The 15,820-nt window shown below is 37.0% G+C and overlaps 1 protein-coding gene across 5 annotated transcripts in view; it reads left to right on the top strand.

Annotated features, from left to right (window-relative positions):
• Nucleotides 1–15,820, top strand: part of ZFYVE28 (zinc finger FYVE-type containing 28) — a 165,045-nt gene that overhangs the window by 88,256 nt on the left and 60,969 nt on the right. For all 5 annotated transcript variants that reach the window (XM_030023720.2, XM_030023715.2, XM_030023706.2 and 2 more), the window contains exon 3: nucleotides 15,175–15,312. In XM_030023720.2, the coding sequence (XP_029879580.1) occupies nucleotides 15,175–15,312 (138 nt within the window). The remainder of the gene's footprint in view (nucleotides 1–15,174; nucleotides 15,313–15,820) is intronic.

Below are 15,820 nucleotides of genomic sequence, written 5' to 3'. Positions count from 1 at the left end.
GAAACACGACTATTTCTGGCTCACTGGTAGGACTGATTGATGCTGCGTTGACTGGTAGCATGTTATACTGACTCTTCACTCTTTTCCTGCTACTTGCCTGCTTGGGAAGCACCACTTAAATTACTGCAGTTGGCAGTCGAGCTTTTTCAAGACGGCTATCAGCAGTTTCAGTTTGCTGTAACGTTAGGCTTTAAAATGTAGCCTTTAGTGGGCTGCTTCATGCATAGGTCACTCCTCTGTATAGTGGGTGAGAATCTGAACCTCATTATCTATGACAGTATAAGTTAATGTTGCTGAGGAATCAGAGCCCTTAGACAAAGCTGAAGTATATTTCAGTGTTGTGGTGTTATCACTTGTCTGTCTCAATTTCGCTAGCAATATAAAATATGTGCCGAATGTTATCAAAAATGCTGTGTTTCAACCAGATTTATCTCCATATTTCTTCTAGCTCAATTTAACAGCTGAAAGCATCACTATGAAATGCGTTGAGATTCAAGTGTCAATGAAAACAAAGCTTTGCCCTTATTGTAAAGGCATATGTGTTAGAGTGGTTTGAACTTACAGGCTGAAACAGCTTACTGTAGACTGTGGAAAGAGGGTAAAAATGGGCTGTGGGAAACAACGAGTAAAAGGTAAAATGCTGCCGGGAGCCCATCTGGGGAATCTCCTTTGTCACAGAGTGGCATGCAAAAATCAGAGAATCCTAGAATGGTTTGGGTTGGAAGGGGCCTTAAAGATCATCTAGTTCCAACCCCCCTGCCATGGGCAGGGACACCTTCCACTAGACCAGGTTGCTCAAAGCCCCATCCAACCTGGCCTTGAACACTTCCAGGGAGGCGGCATCCACAGCTTCTCTGGGCAACTTGTTCCAGTGTCTCACTGCCTTCCCAGTAAATAATTTCTTTCTAATATATAATCTAAATCTACCCTCTTTCAGTTTAAAGCCATTACCCCTCGTCTTACCACTACACTCCTTGTTAAAGAGTCCCTCCCCAACTTTCCTGTAGACCCCCTTTAAGTACCGGAAGGTCTCCCCAGAGCCTTCTCTTCTCCAGGCTGAACAACCCCAACTCTCTCAGCCTTTCCTCATAGGGCTGGGAGCCCCCTGATCATCTTCATGGTCCTCCTGGATCCGCTCGAGCAGGTCCAGGTCTTTCTTACTTTGGGAGCTCCAGAGCTGAACGCAGTACTCCAGGTGGGGTCTCACGACCTCCCTCGACCTGCTGGCCATGCTGCTTTTGATGCAGCCCAGGATGCGGTTGGCTTTCTGGGCTGCGAGTGCACATTGCCAAATCATAGTCAGTTTTTCATCTACCAATACCCCCAAGTCCTCCTCAGGGCTGCTCTCAATCCATTCATCACCCAGCCTGTACTGATATTGGGGATTTCCCTGACCCATTGTGCAGGACCTTGCACGGCCTTGTTGAATCAAAATCAAAATTTTAATTAAAAAAGAAAAAAAAAATCTTCATCTTTGAAATATGCTTTTTACATATTTTAATAGCTTAAAAACAGTATTTGAAAACATTATTTGCTTTCTGAAGCTGGAGATGAATGGATAAGACAAGTCTAAAAGTGGGGGAAGCTCTTAATCTGATACTCTTCAGTGTCTTGTTGAAGAAGTAATGATATTTGATAATGGGTCACTTTAGGAGGTGGTTACCAATTTCAGCCCAACACAGGGAAACCAGTCCACTTGCCTTTTATCTCAGCTTGCACCACATACATGGGCAGATTTCTACCTTGCTTTTTTCTTTAATTAAAAAACAAACAAACAAAAACCCAAAACCACACCACCACCACCACTACACACAATGCTGAAGTTGTTGCAGGGTTTGCAAAATGCCTAGTAAAATTTCCCAAGTGGAGGAGAATCATGACTGAGCTGCAGTGAACTCTGTCATAGAGTATGCATGGATATCTCTAGTAGCGGGAAATGGAAAGGATCTTCAAAGTGTGACTTTTGATTTTTTTTAAAATATATATATGTGTGTGTGTATATATATATAAATAAATAAAAGTTGGAGTGGCACGGAATGACAACACAGGTGGCAATCAGTAATGCACAAGGGTGAAACTGAAGCTAGATTGACAAGTTGCTAAATAATGAAAAGCGAACTTATCTTTGTATACAAAATAAAATTAATTTTTTATCAGTGAAAAAAGGGATGTGATTATATTATATTAAATAATGCGTGCTGAGGAAGCCACAGGTTGTTATTGAAGGGACTGTGATGTGAGGTTATACTGCACCATCTGCTCACAATGACCACATTCATTGCATGCAAACTCCTATGGAAAAACACTCTTTGGTGGAAGATGAGGTAGTCATCCGTTTAAAACATGAGGCGATAACAGGAGAGGAATATTAATATTTTATCTGTGTTTCAATTAGAATAGTATTTTTTTTTTGGTCCAGATGTCACAAGTTTTGTTCAAATTAAAAAAACATGGTATTTCCTTCTTTGTGAAAGAGAACCTGCCTATAGAATAGAAGGCTTTTAATTTCTGAGCTTATGAAGTTTTCTAACATTCTATTTAAAAGGATAAGATGATGTTTCATTTCTTAGTGCATGATTATCTGCCCTAGATCATAATTTTTATATTAAGAAAAATTGACATGTTGGCATCTTGATTGAATATTGACATAGTGGACCTGAGACATGCTGGTGTAATTCCCAGAGCGTTTGAAGGCTAAATGAGGACAGTGGAGCCAGGTCATTTTAAAACTGACTTTTCTCAGCATTTGTGAAGTATGAGACTATACCAGATCCAGTTCTGTAGGAATTAATGTAATGTGACATGTCTGACTATCAGGGGCTTTATAGTTCTTCCACATTCTTCAACAGTGCCATCAGAGGATTGCTGTCAGCTCTGCTATATTTCTCCTTTTTATTTTAGTGTTTTTTTTTTTTTTTTACTGTTGCAAAGAAGAATATTCTAGTATCAGCCACTCAATTGTTTATGTAGTCTCATGACTTAAATATGCTGCAATTTGCCTTCTTTCCTCCGTATGCATGTGGTAGCACCATGTTAGCAAGACTAACAATACATGCAAATTATGTATTTGGTGATATTTCTGTACCTGGGGATTAAGTCTGGTTTCCTCTGTTAGAAGCTTTTTCGCTTAATCATATAAGAACCCCTTTCTTTCATTTAATTTTCCTTTAATGCTGGGGAAGTATGATAAGACAGACAAGAAGGCACATTGTTTCTTTAAAGACAGTTCTTAGCAGTGGAATTTAATTTCCATTGTGACCTTAACATACTTAAAAGTTAAAATAAAGGCTGGCTTTTTCTATATGAAATAATTCATAAATCGTTAACTATTTCATCTATTTTCAAGATATATAACACCAATACTGTAACACTGTGTATATATATATTTCAAATAGGAATAATGGATTATTATGAAGAATATTTTGTGGAATACTGTGCAACCTTGTTTTTTCATGTGTGAGGTTGTCATAAGTAAGTTTTCGTTAAACAAAAGGAAGCCTTTAGATGTTTATCTACATGTATATCTACATCTGTGTATATTATGAATTGGGTGCAACAAGGAATTCTACAAATTCAAAGGAGGGATTGCAAAATATTTTGGAGTTTGGGAGAATAGATGAATTTCAGACTGCCCTATTGTTACTGTTAGTGTATAATTTAACAATAGAGTACTAATTGAATGGCTGGAGTTCAAGGTGATGGGAAGAAAATAAACTGTTACCCATTAGGGTAGCTTGTTCAGTCATTGTAACTTTATAATTAGGCAGAGAGAAGGAGCAGCTTATATAGTTCACTCATAAGTCCAACTTATTAAAAAATACAGACTTTTAGACAGAAGTTTAAAAAGTTACTCATTTTTGAAAGAATTACGTGTATTAGCAAGTTAGTATTGCTTCAAAGAAGTTTGAAATGGTTGATAGGAAACCAGCTTGTGATAACGAAAAGTTTGATGTTGGAGAGCAGATATCATATGGTAGGCTTTGCTACTACATGCCTTTGCACTAATTGCACACATAAAAACTTTCCATTTTAAAAGCTTTGGGAAATAAATACTTGTGTGAAATGAATTATGCAAAAAGTATGCTGTGTTGTTTAAGGTTGCTTACCTTTTTGCTTATACCATCTACTCTTTCCTGCTGGATTTCCAGTTTTTACAAAGTAGTGCTATTTTTTCAACACTCTTAAAAGTAGCATTGAGATGAACAACAGCAGTATTACCGCAAGTACGTGGTTCTTCCCACTGCAGAGCAAATAAAGCTAACTTCTTTTATATGCTGATACTGCTCCTTGTTCCATAGTTCAGAAAAAAGCCCAGAATTTAATTTAAAAAATGTAGTCCTCTTGATACTACCATATGATGTACACAATATAAATTCTTGGTTTTGCCCTGAGAATACATTTTCAGTTCTCAAGGTTTCTGTGCATGAAGATTACTTAAGCACATACCAAGCAACAGATATTTGTATTCTTTGATTTCTCAGTTGCCCCAGGGTAGCTGCAACTACTGCTAAAGTTGTTGTTGTTCCACTTACACTGCTCATAATAAAACAGCGTAGTAGTTCATGTAGAAGAGTAAGTGATCATCTTTAGGCTGCAAAGCTTGTTGAATTGATTTGAGCAACTGAGGCACTGAGATAAACTGTCTTATTGACGTAAGCTCTTGTAATTTTTGCTTTAAAATTGTTCTGATACTGTAAGAAGGGTTTTTTTCATTTTTTCACGTTTTTTCTTTTTATTCCCTTTTTTTTTTTTGTTAAGTCTGATGTAGTCTCAAACAAGGGTGAATTCTAGCAGACTTGCAGAGTCATGTCTACATTTGACTTGTGTGATAACTGGGATTAAAAAATATTTTCCATTTTCACACATTCCTACAAACCTCTGGCCTCAGTGTCACCCCTGTTTATTGTTTGTACTATTGTTCTCCATAGGGATTTTGCAAATTTGAATGGAAAATAATTTAACCCTGTAGCTGGAATGTGAAAAGTTCTTTCTGTATGTCTAATTAACATATTTGTGGTTGTCTGGCTTATTCTGCAATGCAAATAAGAGTCTAAAAGTACCTCATTTTATAATTGAGAAAATAAAATTTTGAGGGCATTCCTCAACAAGAAAAGCAGTGTTATCTTTATGTAAATTTTTAGGACATCCTTAAATCACTCATTTAAAATATACAGGTAGTAGAAAGGATCCTAGGCCTGAACTCTGTGTTAGAATAGAGGTCTCCAAAGATTTGGGCTCTGCAGTTTTGAGTTGAACTATTGTTGGATATAACATTTTATTGGTGGTATACTACCACATTGGCCTTTCTTTGTCTTTTGTCTACAGCTGCAGAACTTTACTGTCACTCTCTTGATAACTCTGTATTCCGTGAAATCAGATTTTCCATTGTTTTTTAATGCAAAGTGTGTTCTTTCTCTCCTAGCAGGTAAAGGCTTTTAAATCTACCAGTGCCATGGCTTAACACTGCTAGGTTTTATAACTGTATTAATAGAAATGCATAGAGTGATTTCAGAAAAAAATATTAATGTAAATTTGAGTGGTTTTGGTCAGAGTCCTATGATAACTTTAGCAGCTGTGCATGTGGTATGTCCAGTCTTTGATTCAAGCAAGCCCTTGGGCACTTGGTAGAAATGTTATAAACATTTTAGTTTCAGTAAATCTCTTAGCTTTATTGCTTGGATATGTGGTTGAGTATGGGTAAACAAGATAAATAAACTTTGATTTTATAAAAAAAATCTACATAAACATGTATTTCTGTGTTATCACACATTTCCTTAGGCATAATTCCATGGTTCATTGGCAGTGTCAATTTAAAGGTTTTCTATTTCAAATTTACACTTTTTTTGTTCCTGTCCCCGCACTTCAGCATGGCACCACCTCAAAGCACATCTTCGCATTAGCTTAAACTGATTAGAGACTGTGCTGCCATCAAAAGAGGTAGCCTTCTCTGTCCTTCCTTCCTTCCTGCACCAGTCAGTGTGCTCCAGGAACCTGTCTCATGTTCCAGCAGTGAGTGAACAGCCATGGAGTGGGTGGGATCACCTGGAACCCTGGTTCTAGAGGAGGCTTTGGTGGGGTCACACTTTCAGCCAAATAGGCATGTTGATCCACTGTGTGTGTGGATGCACAATGGCACGGAAAGTATTGACGTGCAACTGGAGGAGTGTCTGCAGACAGAAGTAGAGAAAGAACGGTGGGTGTGTAGATCCTTATCCATAGCCAGTTTAAATAAGCTGTGGTCAGCTTTAGACCTCTAGGAAACCACATCTTCAGCTGTACCAATGCACATATTTGCAGAGTCATTCTGTGAACTTTTAACAGCGAAATGACCTGCTTTACTGTGGATCACTGCACTGAAACTATCCACATATGCCCTCCGTAAAAGTAAGCAGAGAGTGCTGGCGAGACAGCCTGGAGATGGGAACAAAAGCTGCAAAGTAGGTGAGATAAGGGGCTGACTTCTCAAGTTGGCCTTGCTGCCTAATGCTTACACTGCAAAATGGCCTTACAATGTTTGCCTGTCTTTGATGAAAAGTGGCTTTCTATTTCAGGTAGAAAAGAAACTTATCTGAAGGTGTCTCCTATTACCTGATAAGTTTAAGTGGTATGAGAATAAGGAATCTCTAGGAAAAAAAAATGCACCCTTTTGTTCTGTGCTTTATCTGAATTGTATCCATGCTGATGTGAAAGCAATTTTTAAAAAGAAAGTCAGCATTAATGAGCATCCCTTGACGAAGAAGGTATCTGTAAAGAGCTGTTAAATAACTCATAGGACAATGCTGGTGTCATAGTGGATTGGCAGTGAGTTATCTAAGAAATACTAATTGTGTTCATTAACATTCTTGACAAGAGCAAACTGGGAGTATGTACCATAATCACTGTGAACAATGAGGCAGTTCAGAGGTGCGGCGTTTTCATGTTTGATTGCATCTGTCCATGGAAGAACATTTTCATGTAGAATTAGGCAGAAATAGATCTCATTAAAGGAGACAAGTTAGGCTAACACTGTAAGAAACTCCCGGCTGGATTCTGAAACCTAATGATTGGTTAGAAGTTTGCAAGAATGTATTCCTGATGTTATTTTGTTAATTGATATAAAGGTTAAACAGTAGGGATTGAGCCAGGAGTACTTTTAGCTGAAGTAATGGCCAAGTCTCTCTAGCCTGCTTAATTTGCAACCCTTGAGAAATTATATTAGTTATGTTAGTGATGGTCAATGAAGGAGACAGCAGGCTAATTACTGAGGTTGAGGGAAGAAGTTGACTGAAAGAAGCCTTCATGTTCCTGAAGTTTAGATACTGTAGTAGACAAAAATATTTTTTAACAGTGGAGGAAAGAAGTAGGAACCAAAAGCAGATCCTCTCCAGCCCATTCAGTTATATTGGAACGCTTGGGCATTACTCATTGATCTGTAGGGAGGAGCGAATCATGCTAGTTTTCTGGATTATACCTGTTTGTGAGGCTTTTTCTAAAATATAGCAGAGCTGGTGGGCTCTAGAGAAATTCTCATAAGGTGTATATTTAAGAGTCTGGATGCAGATGTAGGAAAGCCAGAAATTTGTGCCAGAAGGACTGAGGAGTTGGGTGATGGGAGAGCGAGCCAAGCCTTGTTCAAAGAAAATTATTGTCTCTTTTATACAATCTTTTCCAATTTAATTTAAGTGGGGACAGTGCCAGTTTAGAAAAGAAAGTGAGACTGAAAAGCATTTTTTAAGTGATGATGTCAAGATTAACTTTAAATTCCAGACAATTCACATTTCTGCAGTATTATTTATCTGTGATAATAGAGCTTGTAATTTTTTTTCCTATACAGTTTCATCTCCAGTTCAGTTGTTTTATAATTGATTACAACATTTGTAATTTCATTACTCCTAGCAATGATTACTTGTGTGAGTTGCGTTGCTCCAACAGATGTCTTCTCTGTGCTGCCTGACTTCAAACAGTTACTGTCAGGTACCTGTTTGCTCTTTGGGTATGCAACTTGAATGAAAGCTTTTAACATTTCTTTTGAAAGCGTGTGGGCTTGTCAACCCTTTCATATGTTTTTACTGTACTTCAAAGCACTGTGAATGTAGAACATAAACTTGAGTACAATTGTGCTAAATATGCTAAATAGCCTTTAAGTATCAGAAAAGTTGATTCTTCTTCTGCTGGACTCAGGCTACAAATGCAGATTGTAAAGAAATGTTATGCAATCGGTGGAATGATATAACTAGGTGGAAAACAAATGTGCAGCAATAAATGTTCTAATTAGTAAATAAAATAATTGTGTGTTTTAAAATCTTGTCTGTTTAACAGCTTTTGTTCGTCATTGTTGGGAAACTTTTGGTCACTTGTATTATTTTTCACTATAGAATTATTAGAATGATGGCTAGAAAATATAAAATGCTTGAGCATAAGTTGGACCATCAGTACAACTCTATCAACTAACAAGAATTTTATTTCCTTTCTGCGTTTTGGATTCATATTTGATCTTATGTAGGGAGTGATTAATACTGTAAGATATTTTTTCTTTGAAAAAAGGATTGTGATAGTGCGTACTACTGTAGTTTTAAATTGTAGCTTCCTGTGTTAACAAGCTTTTTCTTGTGTTTCCACTTGCTTATATGGATCAAATAGGTCATTCGGAGAAACTGCCTGTTATCTAAGACTGTGGACACAGTGGATTGAAAATGCTGTGCACTGCAGGTCAGGGAATTAATTTGCAGTGAAGAACCGTTGGGAGGAAAACTGGCTTCACGCCAGCTCAGCACTGAATGTGTTGGGGGGTGCAGGATGCTTTCACTCTGTAGTAGGGGAAAGCAAAGCAAAGGTGGCAGTAAGTCATGGTTACATTGCCTCTGTTCTGCTTATGGCCTCAGCTGTGGAGCAGCTTTGGAGCAATACAAAGAAAGTGGTGCCAGCTCTGTGCCAGGCTGAAATTCTTTGTGCTTGGGAAATCTTGAATTACATTTTAGGGCAGTTTGGGGATCACTGTACCATGGTAGGAAGGCAGTTGCCTGGTACTGGTGGAGGAGAAAGCCCATTTTATGTTTATTGCAGCAGATGCCCATGTTCAAAGTGAATGTCTCTTATTCTTCTGTTGCTATGAAACTATGTAAAAGGGGATGTTAGTGTATCAGGTTACTTACTGGATTATTTTCAAATGTCTTTTAACACAAGACAAACATTTTTAGAGTCTTTATAGAAAAGCCTTAAGTATGTATACACTGCTATAAGAGCATGTCTGTATCCATGATATTTATCTAGTATATTTTGATTCACTGTGGTCAAAGTTCTTAAGTTATCTCTTACTGATAAAGGGAGGCTTCGCTGAAAAGCTCTGTACTGAGAACAGTCTGTCAGTACAAGTTTGGGTATACTTCATTTCAGTAGAGACAGCCGTGTCCAATATTAGTTACTGGCTTTTTGGTGTGGAGGAGTAAAACATATGTTTTGTTTTGTTTTCTTACGGTAGCATCAGGAGTACTTAGATTTTTGAGGTCTGAAAATGTTCTTTTCTGCAGAGAGGATGATGCCCTGTAATGATGCTGTACTTAATGTAGTCTCTCAAGTTTGTCTTAGTTATAAACAGCCCTTCTGTAAATGGGGATTCTCTTTTATTTACTGAGAGATATATTTGGGTGGGTAGTAAGAAGAGGGAAATGAATTCCTTGATTAGGTCTTCGTGTTAAGAAACAGAGATGCTCAGAACAGATGTAAGTTAAATTTAAATGTAATTTGTCAAAAGAGTGCACACTGGTTTAGTGAAAAAAGTCATTTTAGCCAATAAATAAATACTGCATCTTTGTTAAAGAACCATTTTTATTGGAAGCTGTGCTCAAGTATCTGTGACCTCTTCTGTTTGAAAATTGGTGTGCCAGCATTCACCACTTCATATGTAACAATCGCTCCACTCGGGGAGATGTAGTTATTTAGTGTATGCATAATAAATTTTGAATATATGCAGGAGGTAAGATCAAAATTTCCATTAATAAATCTGTGATGTTTGGAATGTTTAGTGCCTTTGTGAGGGTACACTAGCAAGACAGTTCAGGAAGAGAAGCTTTGACTTTGCAGTTCAACACAAACTGCAACAATCGTTGCTGGGCTGGGGTGATAGAGCATTTAAATTGCTAGAGATTCAAGTTGCCTTTAATTCATGATGCATTTTGGTAGTGCTCTACAGTGGGATAGGATAAACTAGAAGCTACTGCCCAAAGTTCAAACACAGAAAAATCCTAAGTTGCTTTTAGAAAGTGGAGCATCTAGAAGTTCGCAGTGGGAAGTAGTCAAATAGCTGATCAGGTGAAAGAGAGACACTGAAAAGCACAGCCTTTGGGATCTGTGCAAGGTAGGCTGGAGTGAAAGCAGTGGAACTTGTTGCTGTTTGGGGAGAGACTTTGGATCTCTGATGGGTGAAACAGCCATCTGTAGAGATCTGGCTGGGTTCTGAAGCCAGGACTTTTGGGTGTCCTTTGAAATCCTGTTACCTCAAAGAGTATGTCATCTTATTATTGGTTTCTTCTGTTAATGAAAGTAACCCATAAAAACCTGAATACTAGCTAATTGCTTTAATTACAACAAAATCTTCCTTTATGTTTGGCCTTAATTTGTGTTCGTCAGTTGCTTCTGTTTGTCATAAATGTGATGCGAAGGTGGTCTGCAACTTAACATCAAGCCAGAAAAAGAAATGAAAAATGTGAAGGATATATTTAAACAAAGAGGCTGATATACTGTCTATTAAGCTCATGGTGGTATTATCACAGACTGTTACTTTGGCTAGATGTTACTGATAATTCAAAAAATGGGTATTAAAGAGGTACTGAACAATATGGGAAGTTACTTTCTCTGAAGAAATCTTGCAAAAGACCTCAGGAAGGTCATGTTAAATTTAATAGCTTGGAAGAGCAGCGTAGATTTTATCAAGGACATGTACGAAAGGGTAGATAAGTCTGCCTTTTGTTGATCTAAATATATGTTTTAGAGCATAAGTAAGATGAAGTTATTGGCTTTTCTTTTTGTACATATTCTGAAAGCTAATGCAGCAGTTGCTGTTAGCTTTATGCTCTGATTATTGAGTATATGGCCAATTACTGCTGGGCCAAAAATAAACCAACTTTTTGTCCTCTACTGTGGCTAACTACATACATTGTCTCACTACCACTCATTATCTTTCCTATCAAAATAAAATATAAGTGCTCTTTGTTAGGTGAAACACTGAGCTTTGTTTTCCAGGAAATGAGGAACTTGGAGTAAATCCCAAAGCAGCATCTCTGCAGCGGCTGCCTGTTGTGCTGCTGGAGAGCCTAAACAGAGCAGCTGAAACAAAACTGTGCTCATCCTGGTATGCAAATGAACCAAAAGATAACAGATAAAGCCACCAAAGGATACATTAAAGTCCAGAGGCTTTTATGGAGAAAGATGGATCAAGTGAAAGATTTACTACTTCAATTCCAACTAATTGATTTTTGTTGCTTAAATTGGAGCAAAACCACAATGCTACCATGTATCTGAACCCATTCGTTCTTAGCTTACGAAGCAGAATACTGTAATTAACTAAATTGAATGTTTCTTGAAGCTCTTTTAAAGAAAAGACTAATTTGCTTACAATGCATTGGATAGTCTGTCTAAATTGGCTGGCACCCTTCCAGCTTCAAAGCAGCTGAGATTTGAAATCATTATTGGAGCAAGTATTCCAGATTTCCTATTTAGGTTACTCTGCTCAGGGTGTCATAAGAAGAAGGAATGGAAAAGGGAAGGAAAGTGATGGAGAATTGAAATTTTTTCTGTAGTAGGATAAAATAAACCCTGTAGAAAATCAGAGAATTTGGGAAATTGCACATCTTGAAACAGCAAAAACAATTTACCCTGTAGAAGTCTTTCAGTATTTATACACTAAATGGCAAAGTTCCATCAACTATTCTTTCCTTAGTTTTGCAGTATCACTACTAGAGTATGCAGGAAAAGATGCTCATCCTTTTAATTGTTTTTTTCACTTAGCTTTTTGACAGAATGACCAGCTTCCTATGTGAAGCCAGGTAGCTCTTCACAAACTAGTCCAGAGATTGAGCTATTGTGATTTATCTCCGTTGAGAAGTTTATATTAAAATTCTAATTACTTATGGTTTAACTTACTAGTACTGCACAAGTAACAAATAACTTTTTTTTTTTTTAACTGCCTCAGGAAGTTCAGCATACATGGAGATGTGTTGGTAGATCTTGGGTGCTCAGGAGTAGAAGCATCTAGAGATTATAGGAATATTGAAGAAATGAGGGAGAATAGTAAATGTCATTTAGGTGGTAAACAAATGATATACTGAAAAATTACTATTGTACTTGCTTTGTAAAAAGTTTAATTATCTTTATGTCCTGTTGCCTTCGGTTGCAATATTTGATTTAGGTGCATTAAGGTACAAAATTTCATGATACTTATAATAATTATCTCCTGAGGTGTTTTAGACAGAATCTTAGTACTTTTTTACAGGTATGATGATTAGAAAAACAGAACAAAAATACAGATCAGTTGCTTGGCCAGGTATGAGTCCTATCACTTTACTCTATTTGCACAAAACTTTCTTCGATATATTGGGAATTTTGAGTATGTATTTAGGTGATTATAAAAGGGGAATTCAATCTGTTTTGTAGATGCTGTAAAATAAGATGGCATTTGAAAAATAATGCATTAAAGTAAAAAAATAATTAGGGAGGAAGGCTCTTCCTATTCTGTGTAGCTTTTTAGAAAAAAAAGCAAGAGACTGAAAATTGCATTTTCCCATATTGAAGTTTGGTGGCAAGTAAAATAAATTGGAATATCATGTCCTAAAATAAAATGGAATTGGACTATTTAAAATCTGATACAGTCAGATTCAAATATAATTCTTCTCAGAGTTCCCTGCCTTAATAACTCTTTGTATTTCCTGCAGCTTTTGTAAAATTTAACTGGTAGGATTACTTTTTAGCACTGTATCTCTCTGGTGCTAAAAGATCTTTGCAAACTTTTATTAATTCCCTGAAAACAGGAATCTGGCTTTTTCATCCTAATGTGCCAACCTCTATTGCTCTGGTGATAAAGTGGGAGCTACAGGCAAAGCACCTGGTCTCAAAATAGATGAGTAATAACTGATTTAAAAAACATCACGTGTGACTTGTGCTCTTCTACAATTTAAATGCTTTAATCTTCAGTTTCATTCTTTGATCTGTAACTTTGGGTAGGAACTAAGTGGTTTAGAAGTTGATTTCCTTATGGGACCTACTTTCAAAATACTTTGGTTCCCCAGTCAGATCTAGCTAAATAATGATGAGAGGAGTATACTCAATACCAGGAATTAACAAATGGAAGGAAGGAAAACAGGAAATTTGCTATTAGCCTGCTTTTTCTCACCCTAAAGTGTCATACTAATTTGCCTATGATTCCTTGTCTATCTCCCATTTTGTCCTGGAGAGAGGAGGTGATGTTCTTCAGCCAGTGGTTCAGAGTGGCAGTGCCGAAACAGGCTACGGGCATCTTTGCTCTGTTCTGTCTTCTTCCAGGATTTGAACTTAAGTTCCCCTTGCAGTTACACTAGGGAATATTGTGAGGTTGGGTTTTCCCTCAATTTCTATGATGGGGCATCCCTTTGGATTCCTAGGGATCCGAGTGCCCCACTAATCCTGGCAGTATGTTATACCCAGCAGAGTGAGGGGTGTGTCTGTAAAATTAAGCATTTTATATGTTGGTGAATCTAGCTTTGTTTTCTTGGCTCTTCTCATACCTGCTGGCCATGGTCTGTGTTGTGATGCCACGGAGGAGCGACAGAGCGTTTGGTTTTCAGATTTGTTTCTAGAGAAGATGGTTGAATATTATGTGTGCCAATGTGTTTTAAATGTACGGGGTGTTGTTTGTTTAACAATTCATTGAAATGAAATGTGTTACCTCATGACAGACTTGCAAAAAATACATTTATGTAAAAATGTTTTAATTGTTAACACATAAAGTACCTTATACCAATGTGTAATAAATATTGCCAATGGTTTATTTATTTTGGATAAAACCAACTGTGATTATGGCATTAATGTTAACACTATTTTGTGGCAATAGCAGTTACAGCAGTCTGCACTGAAATGACAGAAAATGTGTAATTTTTTTTTGTACCTTAAGTAGGTTTTGTCTTTCTCAGTGGCGAACATACTAAAGGGGCAGGTTTCTTCAAAATTCTTCTTTCCTTTTATTTTTTAAATGCAGAGGAAATTAAAATGGAAAAGTGTAGACTTAAAGCAATTCTGTCTGTTAAACAGTTCTATACAGACAGATTTGTTTTTATTTGTTTGAAAAATATTTTAAATAGAACATGAATTCTTTAAGTAGTGGAAAAAGCATGAGACAGACAAAACATCTTTAGTGAAAGCACTTAGCCTTTTTCATGCTCTGAATCTACCTTTATTATGTTAATCAAATTCCATGCAGTTCCCAGCAGGCGTATGTGGAAATTATCTTTTGCAATAAATGAATACAGATTATTTACTGTGTATCAAGAAGCTGGTTATAGCTATAGATATTTGATCTTTGTCCTGGTGCAGATGTAGATCAGAGCGGTTAAGACTCTTTAACTTGTGCAGTGTCCCCTTACCCTCCTGGATGGCCGAGGGGTGAGATGGCAGTCAGGTGTGCCAGCCGTTGCCCACTGGGCACTCAAGTAGGAAAACTACTTGCTTTAGATTCCCAGGATGAGTTTAAGTCTATTCAACCCCAATGGTCCCTATATAACTCAATTTCTAATGTCTCCAGGGTACTTGTGTCAGGCATTCTTTTTGGGAAGAATGAAGAGCATATCATTGGGGCTGATAAGAGGAAATGAGAGAAATCCAATTTACTTGTACTTCTAGTTTATTTACTGTTATTTTACAGATAGCTGGAGGTAACGAGCTCTTTAAATCATGCCTCCTCCTGAGAAGTCCCACTAAGGTAGTCAAAGTTAAGTGCAGTGGATCTGAGAAACAGTCTCTTGGAAAACTAGAAGTGAAGTTTGCCACTCTTCTTTCTATGCAATATTCTCTTTGTTTTCTGTGTGTGGGATGACTGTAAGAGTTAAATACTGCATTTTCTATCTTATTTAATTAGTTGGTGCCTCACTAATAAATTCTGTTAAAAGTTAGAAAAAATTTTGTGGGATTTCTGTGGGAATAGTATATATCCTATCCTATATTTTGCTTCAGGATAATGTTTTAAACATCATAAATCAAATCATGGATGAATGCATTCCACATGAACGGGCCAACCGAGACTTTTGTGTTAAGTTTCCAGAGGAAATACGCCATGACAACCTTGCAGGACAGCTTTGGTTTGGAGCAGAAGTAAGTCTCTCGTATTTCTGTTACTTGGGATTAATGGACAGTTTTTTGTGGCTTAAAGCCAGAAGTTTAAAGTACCTCTTGAGACTTTTCTGAAAATAGTACATATAATTACAGAGTAAAGTAGACATCTGTGAGAAATTGCTCTGGATGTTCAGTGGAAGGGGACTCTTTAACTATGGTTCTGGTGTTCGTTGGGCTAACAGCATAGCGGTTTATTTTGCTAATTGTCTGTTGCTATTATGACCATCTCTTAAAAACTATTCTTTTGTGAGTTAGCATCTGATTAACATTCTTGATTTTTTTTTTTTTTTTTTTTTTTTTTCATCCTGATGGGCCATCTCGCATCTCATGCTTTGAAAAACCTTAGGAACAAATAAAGATATATATGTATATATATGGGAATTTTATCAGGATAGAAGTTTATCTCCAACAAATATAAGTGCATGCTGTCACTTTATTTTAATGGCTATATTATGCTATAACTCATTAAACATACATAACTTTGAGC

This window comes from Aquila chrysaetos, chromosome 1 (genome assembly GCF_900496995.4).
Source record: "Aquila chrysaetos chrysaetos chromosome 1, bAquChr1.4, whole genome shotgun sequence".
NCBI classification, from domain to species: domain Eukaryota; kingdom Metazoa; phylum Chordata; class Aves; order Accipitriformes; family Accipitridae; genus Aquila; species Aquila chrysaetos.
Note: the sequence above shows the minus strand (reverse complement) of the source record. Positions and strands in the feature narration are given on the sequence as shown.